Below are 12,341 nucleotides of genomic sequence, written 5' to 3'. Positions count from 1 at the left end.
CTTTTTTACATGAATCATGAATTTGATAATTCCGGGGCTATCCCTATTGAGAGAAAGTAAAGGTGAATTCCTAGATTTAGCGTCAACTTAGAGCTTTAGTAGGATGTAGGATATATAGAAACAGCTTGAATATGTTAAAAGCCTATAAGACACCTTACTGCTAATGTTAACCTGTCGCTATTCTAGTGATCCCATTAGGCGACAGATTTATCTGTTTTATGATTCATTCAAAAAAGCCCTGAGTATAAGGTACGCCCCTCCCGCCAAGCACCCTTTACAATGGGGGTCACTCTTAGAGCTATCAGTTTCTGGGGGCCTTTGGTACAGGTCGGCCGAGCTAAGACCAGCAAATATCTCAAGATTTCCGTCTTTGGCCGCCTGGTTCAGTAGCAAAGCCAACTACCAGTAGGTCCAGAGATCTCGCTAAAGTCTCGTATATCCTAATCTAAAAGCTGCTTCCTTTCATACGCCTTTCCCCCAGAAATCGGGGCGTATGGTCTACAAAGACGCTTCAATGATCCCTTCCCCATATCCTGGCGGCATCCAGAATTTAGTCAATTTCAATCCGGCTGCCTCTATAATTGACTGCCATTGGCCTCTGGTTCGCTCCATGCCTGTAAAGGCCATCAACATCTGGATGTCTATCAATCCTTCATACAAACTACATCCCATATCTGGAAGTATCCACTCATTCAAAATCACCTTCGAATACCCCTTGGTCATCGCCGATGCAATTTGCTTGAGGATCAGAATGGACTTCTCGTCATCCCAGTTGTGCAAGATGTAGTGGGTGTGGTAAAACCGTGCACCCTTCACGGGCTGGGCAGTGAAGAAGTCGTGGCTTAGTTTTTCGATTCCCTGCACATCCGTGCTGTCCAAGGTATGTTGTTGGTCCTCCAGAACAAATCTGCCCGGAGCATCGGGGAATTGAGCTTTGAAGGCTGCGAGGTCCCTGCCTCGACCACCACCCAGGTCTACCATGAGTACAGCATTAGGATCGTCCCTGGCGCCCTCAAGTAGTTCTTTTTGGACAGGAAACCTTCCGAGATGCCAGTCAGCGTCTTCAAAGGTATATAACATCATGGCGTTGAGAAGAAGCTCGGAAGCATCGTGGATGAGCCACGGGGAGCCCACTTACCATTCCAGCCAAGTCCCACGTGTCGCTCTTACTCCACCACTGAAATTCTGCGCTATTTCTGGCTTCTTCTCCATCCTCTCGTAATAGGTATCCTCGGTATCATAAGCGTACTGAAACGGTGTCTGTTCCGACATCGTCGTGCTTCTATATCCAATCCTCCGGAAGAACTCTGGAGATTTTTGTGAGATCTGGATGTTTGTGCTGAAGCTGTGTCTCCTGCTCAGTCTCTTCATTCCACCAGAAGATCTTCATGTATACTCACGCATGCGAGAGACCCCTTGTACTCTGAGGTCTCGTCATTATCTCACTCTTGGGTGTAGAGGCGTATGTGGATATTCCAGTCTCTTTGGCGAAGCCAGCCGCCGTCATTACCCTCATGATTCGTACTGTACACCATTCAGCTTATCGTCATCGCCTATGAATAAACCGCTTCACTCGTCCTCTATTAATCGCCTCAAGTATCTGACTGAGCAAACAGATACACAATCCATTTGATAGCGATGAAAGAAGGGCAATAAAGGAAACTGACCGATGAGTTGGGAATCAGCATTCAACGGCTTGCCCAGTTGTGCCGCTGTCCAGGATTTGCCACTCTGCGCGGTAAGAGTATCGAAAATCTTCAGATCTGTTGCTATCTTCAGGCAGGCGACAAGGTTGTGCTGCAGCGCCATTGCCGGATCACAACCGGCTTCGACTGATTTGTCGGCCGCATTCATCAAGACCTTGGATAATTCGAGTACTGAATTCATGCTAGATTCGCTCAATTCACCTGGAGTATCGACAATCGCATTCAATCTCTTGACAAGCTCCCGAATGTACGATTTGTCCGCCGAGTCGACCTCCATCTTGCTTGCAGGTATTATGACTATCGGGTTGAATCTTGCACCTCTAAGTTACTTCAACCGAGTGGACAGTAAATCAAGTGCTTTTCAATTTTCCAGCCTTCTCGTAGCCTTATAAGAAAACCACCTGGCTCATTCAGGGTCGTTGGAGCACAAAATCCTCCTACGCTACCCGATGCGCTAATGTACACTCTACATCAGGCTCATACATGGAGGAACAGCCGACGTGGATTTCGAGCGTAGATCGTCGCAATATAGTCTTGATCTAGTGAAGCTCAGCTACTGGTTCCAGGACGATACGTTTGGATTACGAAGTCTCTGATACTTTCATGTGACACACACGGAACTCGATCTAATGTTCAATAGCAACAAAGCCGAGCGTGGGCGGACAAGTTCGGATCATGGCTGCAGATGTGCATGCCGAGCAGATCCAAAGTTTGGGAGAAGATTTGCAGCATCCCCCCAACTAGTTTTCCTGTTTGTGAATTGAATAAGTCTGCTTCTGCTTCCCTGATCAGTTGCAACTTCGATATTGGTGATGGAGAAAACCAATGTATCACCCAAAACCAGTCCCAGTACTTCCACTCCATCTGTCAGGACTACCAACGATGGTAGAATCAATAAGGAGTTAGACCAGGCATATTGGTTCATCGAGAAGTCTAAAGATGCAGCGAGTCAGAGCGCGACCGTCGACCTCACACATGTGTATCGCAAGGTCGATTGGCGTATCGTGCCAGTGATGTTTTTGTGCAACCTGTCCTGCTTCATTGATAGGCTGCTACTCAATGTGAGGACACCCGCAGATCTGCCTTGCTGTCCGCTTCAAGACTCAATGATTGATTAGTATTCGGCTGTTATGGGATTGAAGAAGGACTTAAGGCTTCATGGTAATGATTTCTCCAACACAGCAACGGCATTTTTTGTAGCATACCTGGTTGCAGAAGTGCCTATCGGTGAGCCTCGACGGACCAACACTCGCATTAGGGAAGCTGAATGACCGTAAGCCTATATATTGCAAGTGGTTTCACCTGGAAAATGGCTCGCGGGCAACGTGTACGTTGAAACCGCATCCTTTTCGTCGCGTCAAACAGCCTTCTGCGAATCTTTTGTATGTTAGATGCATTAGATGTTCGTGTATCTATCATATTATTCGACCCAGAAAGCACGCTCACCTCTTATTGTCGACAGGGTCCTTTGGGGAATCGCAACAGCTTGCACCGCCGCGGCGACTGACTATTCTTCCCTGCTAGCAGCCAGAATCGTTCTGGCAATATTCGAGGCCTCTTTGATTCCGACGCAAGTCACAATTCTAAGTCAATGGTACAGCAAGTCCGATCAAGCGCTGCGTACGGCCTTCTGGTGGTGCAGTGTCGGAGCAGGCCAGATCATCGGCGGTTTCCTCTCGTGGGCTTTTCAACAAGCTGATAATGCCACGTTCGCATCTTGGCGGATAATGTTCTTGGTTGTAGGCGTTGTCACCATCTTCATTGGAATTGCAGCGTATTGGGCAATGCCGGACTCTCCAATGACGGCAAAATTTTTAAGCACCGATGAGAAAGTTGCATTGCTTGAGCACGTGTCTGTTAATCAGACTGGGGTTAGGAACAAGTATTTCAAAGTGACGCATCTGCTAGAAATATTCACGGACGTGCAGATTTGGCTCTTCGTGGTCATCACAATATTGGTAAGGGCTCGCAAAGGCAAAGCTCTGTGATAATACTGACAGCTGCAGGCCGCCCTACCCACTGGAGTAGTAACACTATACTCGGCCACTCTTCTGGCGAATGCTGGCTTCGCCCCAGATATTTCAGCCTTATTGCTGATACCTCAAGGAATAGCCGGGATCACAGCTGCCATCATGTGTGGCTATGCCGTCCAGTACGCCTCACACAGGTGGGCATGGCTCGTGTTCCTATCTATGCTCGGCATCCTTGGCTCAGCGCTCATGTCATTCCTCCCCACAAGCAATCACGCCGGCTTGCTGGCGGGCATATATATTACCAGTGCTGTCACTCCGGCACTATTTCTTCTTTTCCAATGGACCGCCTCAAATGTCGCTGGGTCGACGAAGCGCTCTATAGCCTTACCTCTGATAGCGGGAAGCTTCAGTGCAGGCAGCGTGATAGCTCCGCAGACTTTTCAGGCTAAAGATGCTCCAGATTACCTGCCGGCAAAGATTACGACGATGGCGTCACAGGTCGCTGGTGCCTTGCTGACTTTTCTCCTGTTTTGCTATTATGTCTGGATGAATAGACGAAGGGATCGGCATGCTGCTTTAGAAAGTCGGGCTGTTGAACACAAAGAGCAGGACCTCTGGGAGGATCTTACCGACTCGAAGAATCCTAATTTTAGATATGTCTACTAGACCTCTGGCGCTCACCCAAGCATGATTGAATCCAAAATCATTGCCTAGGCCTACATATAACTGTCGGCTAGGACGATGTATGGTTGTATGCATTACTCACACAGACTCTTTCAATGCTTCTCATTTGTCTACAACTAATCTTATATCTTGGTAGCCTTTTAAAACGGTCCCTAGGGACAAAACGGGGTAGGCATCGTTTTCATCGGAGATTTCAGCCTGATTCGAAGGACTGGAATTCTTTGCACTGGTGTGCTTCCTTACACAACAAGAACACTAAAAGAGGTCTGCCATCCCAGTATAGCTTCCCCAGCACACTAGCCCCTCGATCTAGCGCCTCTTTTCCCTTTAGCCATCGCGCATTATGGGAATAACTCGCAAAGACTTCACTTCACTTACACTTGAGGAGCTCCCCAAAATCTTGCTTTTTGGATATTCAGCCAGTTCCATCCGCTTCGGAACTATAACGGCTGAAGAAACAGAGAGGCGAATTGAGGTAGTAGGCAGTTCAGACACGAGAAGATAAGGCCTTATGCCGACAGCCCTTCTCCCATGCCTGAGCCTCTCCTACCTCCTCATCTGCTCCCAAAAAGCCCCTTCCATGTCCACGTGACCAATCCAACCAGTGCCAATCAGAAAACACCCTGTTTCTACATCCGGAAAGTCTTAGCGGACCACATGCAAGACGTCTGCAAGTACCTGCACTGCATATGCCGGCGACAATAACCACAACCACCACAACAAGGAAGCATAAAATCGCCGATCTGATAGCCGACGTATTTTGCATCCTTATTCAACTTCCCTGAACTAGAAACAGACGATGCTTGGTCCGAGGTCGACCCTAGCCTTTACAGATGTCATCGTTTTGGGAACACGGGTGACTGCGCTCCAGATTGCTCACCACTGGCTTAAGGGTGGAGATTGTACTTGCTTAAGACTACGTAGGCATTTCAAACGCCAGAGATTGTGTCGACGACAAGTCAGTTTGCAACGCTCAACAGCATCAAGCTGATCGCAGCGTATGAGATTCACCAGAGGCCATGAGCGAAGTCAACAACGTTCATTTGACATCAAAAAGGGAAGTAGTAAGTTGAAATCGCTGGTATTGGATGGGGAGGCTAGAGTGGGCGGTATTGGGTAGAGAAATCTTTTCCAACATGTCATTTGCTTTGGGTGTGGCCCAGTAGAAACCTTTATATTAGTATTGTGTCAACATCTTGTAAGAACATGGTCCACATCAAAAACTTCTCGTTTGAGAAACCAGGAAGATGACAACACGAGCGTCTGGAAGTTCCAGGCAGCGCTGGGTGTAAATCTGTATAGTACTGATCAACCATATAGTCTCTACATCGGAGTTCTGCGTGCCGCTTCTGTATTCCCCTTCAGCTGGATAGTGATAATAGTGACCTCAAAAGAAGAATACAAACCTCAAAAGATATCAAGAGGTTTTCGAAGATCAGACTGTAATTCTTGAGGTGGTTTTAGGGGAAGAGAGGGACGAAGCGCGGCGTGTGATATGCAGCCACAGTCTTGATATGATAGCAGGTTTTGAGAGAGAAGATTGCAACAGAAGAATCTGAATCAAAGAAAGACCGATTCGCCGTCCAAGTGATCAATTTGTCTGTCTCGCTCGAACATTTCGACTTGAAGGGACTGAAAAGAAGCATGCTTTCAATTTCATTAATTCATATATCTCATGTAAAGACGGAAACATCCAACCGAGCCAGAACTACGTGCCAGTCCTGAGTATGCCTTGTGGCATTTTTGTGGCTTAGTATTCAATCTACAAGTGAGATTGAACGCAGCATCTTGACATTGATCAGACATTGCCACCAGCATTGATACCATTCTGAGTCAAGCCCGTCCCCTCACCTCTGCCTCCCTGGCTTGTGTCGGCTTTGGTGGTAATTTCGGGGCGGAGTGTGACGTCCGGCGCGTATGTTGGTAGCGCATTTGGAGAGGCAGGAACAGTAACCTCGTTGGTGATGACCGAGACCGTAAGGTCAGAAATCTCGCCTCGGTGCAATGCACTTCCATCGGTCTGATCGCAGTCAGTGGCAGGGACAAAAGATATAAATGAGACAGAGGACGACAGGGAGTACTTACCAAAGCGACATCCCAATGAAGGTTCTCTTGCAGAAATCTCTCGATCACTGGGACTGACAGATCTCGTACGCCGGGATAGCGGGCTAGATAACGCTCCACGAGCGCCAGAGTCAGAGGCACTTGACCGGTCACTTGCATGTCGTCGGCTGCATCAACGATGCATTTTTCGCATCCTGTGCTTTCATTGGCACCTAAAACAGTCAAGGCTCCCACATGGTCCGCATCGATGAGCCACTGAGCCGGACGAGTTTTGTCATAGTCGCCAAGGAAAACATGCACATTGTACGGACCAAGCCCATGCTTTCTCGTCTTGATATTCACGATCCAGTCAAGATACTTGCCATCGCTTGCCAGATTTCCAATATCCGGCGACGGAGGAAGCTTTCTCGGAAGTTCTTGCCACCATTTCGAGGTTGCATGGTGCTTCTTGAGAAATTTGGATTTTCCCTCAGGCTCCTGAGCTTGGTAATTGCGAATGAGCTTCCAAAACGTCGACGTCTTCTTGATCTTCGCCACTGCATCTTCTCTGGCTTGAGAACCCATTGCTAAGATGAAAGCTAAAGAAAATATGGGGGATCGTTCCCTCAAAGCCTTGATGATGGCAGTGTAATAATCTTTTTGATGCTGATATTTCCAGGCTTGCGTCTCTGGATACGCATAGCCAAAAGGCTCAGTCTTTTTGACTTGGGCTGATGTGTAGTACTCGCCTCCAGAAGCGCCGAATGGCGTGAGAGGTGTGTCTATGGACTCCACGCTATTCGGCGTGGTGATGAAAGTTCCCCAAGGATTGGGCTGGGTCGTCACGTATTTTTCAATGCTTTCTTCACCAGGGTTAAGTGCTTGCCAAATCGCGAAGAGACGATCAATATTCCTGCCAAGAACTTAGAGGCTTCACGAATGGGAATCAGTCCAATGTCTTGACTTACGTGTGGTGAAGCCAAAATACTGGATCGAAAGCGGCGTATGGGATCTGGCCCATGTGCCCCCCACCGCCAACATTGCCATGCATCCCATTATGGATATCTTCAAGACTTCCATAGGCGCCCGCATCCTGTCCATTTAAGGCCCATTTGTCGTTACTGAAAGGTTTGTATTTCAGATACGATGATAGCAACAAGAAGCTTGTCTCGCGTAGATTATTGACTGAGCCAGCAACAACATCCTCCACGTCCTTGTGGTTCGAAACGCCCTTTCCGTCAGGCCTACGCACGGTTTTTGGGACTGCTGAAAACTTGACGCGTATATCAGTAACATTTCTAGGCCGAGTTTGATTTGTATCCATAAGTAGAGAGAGAGCTGATGTGTGGTTTTGAATGACTCACATAATCGTCGTCGCGGAAATCTTTTTCTCGGAGGTCAGCCGACTTGAACTCGAACTGATACAATGGATTGCGCAAAGGTTTTCCGTCTCGTTCCTCAGCGGTCTTTTGGGAGCCTGGTACAGGAAATTTCACGAGCGTTTCCTGCGTTAAAATACTAGGAAAGTATGGTTCGCCTTCTTCCGGTTCGACAGTCCAGTCCCAGTAAGGGATTCTGAAACTCCTTGCCACGGCTTTGTACCGTTCACCACTTGCGTTGGTTGCAAATTCATCGGCAATCTTCTGGACAAAGCCATACAGAACTTCCTAGTATCTGGTCAGCAGGCCGAATGTTCCAAAGTCTACCATTCTGGGAGAAAGACGACAAGAACCAACCTCAAACAAGGCAAGATATGGACGATGCCAGGTCGGAAATAAGATTGAGCTATGGGTGCAATAGCCACTGGTCACTGTTTTTGTGGTGCTCGTTCTTTTGTCCCACACCTCCCACTCGACGCCTTTCCCACCGTCCCAAGATGTGTATGGACGGCCATGGATGCCTGCCAACAATATTGTGTTTGTCATTCGATCAAAATAATCACGAACGTAGGATTGAATGGATCTTACCTGCAATTTGGTAGTACGACAATTGGTCTTCCTGTTTGACTTCCTGAAATTCAAGCAAGGCTAGAATGTATAGGTGCCAGAGCTCGGGGTGATTCTTCTCCAGGTCACGGATCTCTCTGCGTACGGGAACAGAGCCTGTAGTGCCAAACCGTCAGCGATAAAGGCTGAGAAGGTTGATTCCATCGTCACCATCATGAGTCTTTTCCACTGGTACTCCAGTGACTTCACGTCTTCCGGTCTTCTGGCCGCTTGGGTGGAGGACCATTTTAACAACGCTTGTTCAAAGCTTTGATTCCTTGGGTTAGATAGGTCTACAGTCGACTGAAGTGTTCTTGGAAGCGGAGAATATCGATACCTTTATGTGTTCTTTGTAGTGAGATCTAGACAGTCGTCTGTCATGCCCCTCATACCCCTCATGCTCAGGAAGCTCTGCTACAAACAAAGTAAGTGGCAGTATGCAACTTGCCGGCCTCCGCGAGGGGATGTAAGGCCTTTGATTGGATAGTGATGTACTATCTTTAAGCCACAGAAGCCATTCCATGCAGCAGGCCACAAGCCCAAGAGGACTTTATCCATTGTGACTCGCTTTCAGCTCCGTGGAAGCTGCATTCATGTGGGGGATATGCAGGATATTTACAAGGGAAGGTGAAGACCAGCATGGTGGTCCATACGCCAACCAGCTCGGTGAGGGATTCGTCGTAATCGAGACACAGAAGGGATAATCAGTACTTCGCCGCACTCTTTTTTTCCTAAAGGAAATATTTCTCAGCTTGATATCGTTCGTGGTGGCTTGCTCGCTAATCTTCAGCCTGTTTGATTGGTAGAATATCAACTACCGAGGAGGTGAGGTGGAGGCTCTTGCATATATCACACGCAGGCACGCGTTAGCCCAGAATTAGAGCGTGTTCCAGATGACTTTCTGTGTGGGGGAACTTTCGACGATCGCCTAACCTACACTGGGTTAGAATGATGCCACATCGAAGATCTGTGGTTGTAGACCAAGCTGAATCTATGATTTGACATCAGCAAGCCATTCTTGCGATGCGTCTGAATAAGACCATTCAAGCACAACAGGATGAACAAGTGAGCCTGGAGAGTAGAAGCCGCGGCCGTTTGCTCGCCTGGGCGACCCATAGTGCCTGGTACCAGAGCCAACAATACTGTGTTGATGATGAGCATATGGTACACAGCCAATTCATATCTTCCAGCGATCCCCTAGAGCCGACGCCGCCATTGCATTCATCGCCATCGTACATCGTTGCAGGTCCAATACTAAACATTTAATCTTGCCTTATGCAAAACCTGCGGTGGCTGCCACTCCTCCTCTGCCAGCCTTGCCCTCGTGTCGTCGAACCATCCCTCCGGCTCGCCAGTGCCTGCACTTCTCCTCACACAAGCGTCTTCACTTTCCGCGCTCTTCCTCACTTCATTGCCTCCAGCATTATACCCCTGTAACGGCAATCCCATCTCCGCCGTTGCTTCTGTGTACCCACTCCTCCTTGTCTCCTCACTCCCACTAAAGCCCTCGGCGCTCTCCCCTCCATCTGTCGTCCCCCCAGTGCTCATCCACCTCGTTCCTCCCGGCCACAAGCGAACCTTGCTCTTCCCCTCTCTGCCCGGTCCTCCACTGCCCTTCGTAGCCACGTACGAACTCCCGTGCGTTGTGCCTTTCGTTTTCCGCTGCAGGCGGCCCCTCCACCACAGATACAGCGGCCGCAGAATCGGGGCGTTGGCACAGACGATGCCGAGATTAACTTCTGTGGCTCGCCACGCCGCGTTCGGAATCATGGCGTAGGTTTGGTCGATCTCGAGGATTTGACCCGATAGCGCGGTGCGGACTATGGCGCAGGCTGCAGTGATGTAGCCCGCGCCCATTAGGATCCAGAGAGCAATCTTTGTGCGGAGGGAGATTTGTAGCCCGCTAAGGAAGAGGAGTGGAGTCGTTGCTAGGATGATGTCGGAGAGGGCGGAGAAGACTATGGTTGTCAGCAAGGTGAGCAATAGATTTGAAACGCTGTGTTTATAGGATGTGTTTGTAGTACATTGGGTGCCGAGTGTGATTATTCCAGATGGATGACAGGCGTAAAAGAAAGCAGGTAGGGAAAAGGGGAAGACTTACTACCCTGCGCAATTACAATGGCCATCTCCCTCTTCTTCGAAACACACTTTCCTTCCTTCCCAACAATCCAATACGCATTTGGCGGGCTACACAGCGCCAGAAACATGAACGTAACCACCACCGTCAGAATCACATTTGCCGCCATCAGACTGTACATAAACCACTTGTTCCCCCTCGTATTCTTAATCCTCAGCAGAAATAAACAGATACTAATCTTACAGAAGCAGATTGTCATAAATGTCTGCATCCAATCGAGCCACCCTATGACCCCAAAATTCTCAATCATCCCTTTGGAAAGGTAATACATATGTCTTCCCTCGCCGTCTTGGACCTCCTTTGTCACAAAGCCGAGACCGACGAGGTTACAGATCATAGTCACGATCATCCACCAGTCATCCGGACCCATATTGCGGGTTAAGCGAGAGCGCACGAGGACGCGGACGACGCAAGAGAACAGCGCGGACATTACGAGGACCCAGGCTGCCGCGACATATTTGTGGCCTTGGTCCTCGTTGCCCGAAGGCGGCGGCGTGAATTTGATTTCCTTGGTCATAGTTGTGGATGGGTGTCAATTGAAGGCGCTCAGTTGGGAAATAGCGGAGTCGCACTTCGACGAGATACTTCTGCGGGAGACTGAATATGAACGCGCCGTCCGTGGAATGCTCCTTCAAGAAAGGAAATGGCCTAGGGCCTTGACGGCCGCTAATGAATTGAGAGGCACAACGTGAGACAACAGGAGTGAAGAGAGACCAAACGAGAAATGCAGAAGGATATGAGAGTCTCTTGCTGTATGCGGGAATTCTCGCAAATGCGAATGACGAAGGGCCGATCAACGCACCCATCACGCCCATGAAACATTGAAATGCCTACCTCTGTGCACAGGTTCATGCGGTATGATGCAGCCAACATAGCTCGGTAAAAGATCCTAGAGGCTGGGGCATGCACATTTCCCATCCTCAAATCGGAATCTCATGCAGGAAAACACGGCTCAAATGAGGTTGATGAGCTTTCGGACTTTTTTGATAGTGGTGGGGTTAGATATGCTCGAGATAGCTTGGATGATAATGCGGTAAGGTTCAAGCCCGTCCACATTAGCTTCCCGGAGCTGACAGATTGGTGCGGTTGAAAGCGAGGCGGTTGGGCATTGGATGCATGCTCACGCTAATGACGTCTTTTGCTGCTCGTGCGATCATGCTTGTGTGTCGATTGGTCAAACTCTGAAGAGAGAGCGTAGAGAATGATCCTGATGGAGGGCATCACACGTGTGAAATGTAGATTGCTGCACAGCTAGAGTAATAGGACATCTCGAGCGCAAGATTCAAGGCGCGTGACCGTTCATTCGGAGTATTGCGATCATACAATCTGTATAATATTCGCTATTGTAGAATAAATCTGTAGCCAAAAATATCTCGGGGCTAGACTTGATATTCCCTCTATTCAAGGGCCAGGTATCGATCTGCTTCCTGCGACTGGCTTGCCACTTATCGTCTCTAGCAAAGTCTGTCGAGACTTGTTGTAGGCAAACATAGCTGTGTTCTGAGGTAGGGTTCAGGAGAATCACAAGGGAGAGTTGCGCTGAAATTCTCCGCTCTCAAGAATGGGCCTCAATAAGGGTGAGATCCACTTTATTCAATTGGACTTATGGTCGTCATGAGTCTCGGCTTTGAGTGTTGTCTCATCGCTAGAACTATGAAGTCTGGTGACGCTGACAGTCTGGCTGTGTTATGAAAATCTTTTGGTGGATTGAAATGGTCAATCTCGGACAATTTACGCCTCTGTGCCGCAAAAGTACAATCCCCGTCGAGCTCGAGTCTGCAAGAAGAGACTCGAGATGCAGGAGCTTGCGAAG

The 12,341-nt window shown here is 48.7% G+C and overlaps 3 protein-coding genes across 3 annotated transcripts; 1 reads left to right on the top strand and 2 right to left on the bottom strand.

The window, feature by feature from the left end:
- Nucleotides 1-498: 498 nt before the first annotated feature.
- Nucleotides 499-1,983, bottom strand: KY384_001620 (uncharacterized protein; the record flags this gene model as incomplete). The annotated part of the gene is made up of 4 exons (XM_044810150.1): nucleotides 499-1,039; nucleotides 1,139-1,345; nucleotides 1,401-1,524; nucleotides 1,668-1,983. The coding sequence occupies 4 exons, from the start codon at nucleotides 1,981-1,983 to the stop codon at nucleotides 499-501; spliced, it is 1,188 nt and encodes a 395-aa protein (XP_044673162.1).
- A 535-nt stretch (nucleotides 1,984-2,518) lies between these two features.
- Nucleotides 2,519-4,345, top strand: KY384_001619 (uncharacterized protein; the record flags this gene model as incomplete). The annotated part of the gene is made up of 3 exons (XM_044810149.1): nucleotides 2,519-2,727; nucleotides 3,169-3,664; nucleotides 3,713-4,345. The coding sequence occupies 3 exons, from the start codon at nucleotides 2,519-2,521 to the stop codon at nucleotides 4,343-4,345; spliced, it is 1,338 nt and encodes a 445-aa protein (XP_044673161.1).
- A 1,816-nt stretch (nucleotides 4,346-6,161) lies between these two features.
- Nucleotides 6,162-10,898, bottom strand: KY384_001618 (uncharacterized protein; the record flags this gene model as incomplete). Its single annotated transcript, XM_044810148.1, has 7 exons — nucleotides 6,162-6,383; nucleotides 6,449-7,319; nucleotides 7,375-7,679; nucleotides 7,771-8,073; nucleotides 8,482-8,508; nucleotides 9,676-10,387; nucleotides 10,753-10,898. 7 exons carry the CDS (start codon nucleotides 10,896-10,898, stop codon nucleotides 6,162-6,164), a joined length of 2,586 nt encoding a protein of 861 aa, XP_044673160.1.
- Between the last annotated feature and the right edge of the window lie 1,443 nt (nucleotides 10,899-12,341).

Source organism: Bacidia gigantensis (genome assembly GCF_019456465.1).
Source record: "Bacidia gigantensis strain McMullin 20006 chromosome Unknown contig_132, whole genome shotgun sequence".
Classification (NCBI taxonomy): Eukaryota; Fungi; Ascomycota; class Lecanoromycetes; order Lecanorales; family Ramalinaceae; genus Bacidia; species Bacidia gigantensis.
Note: the sequence above shows the minus strand (reverse complement) of the source record. Positions and strands in the feature narration are given on the sequence as shown.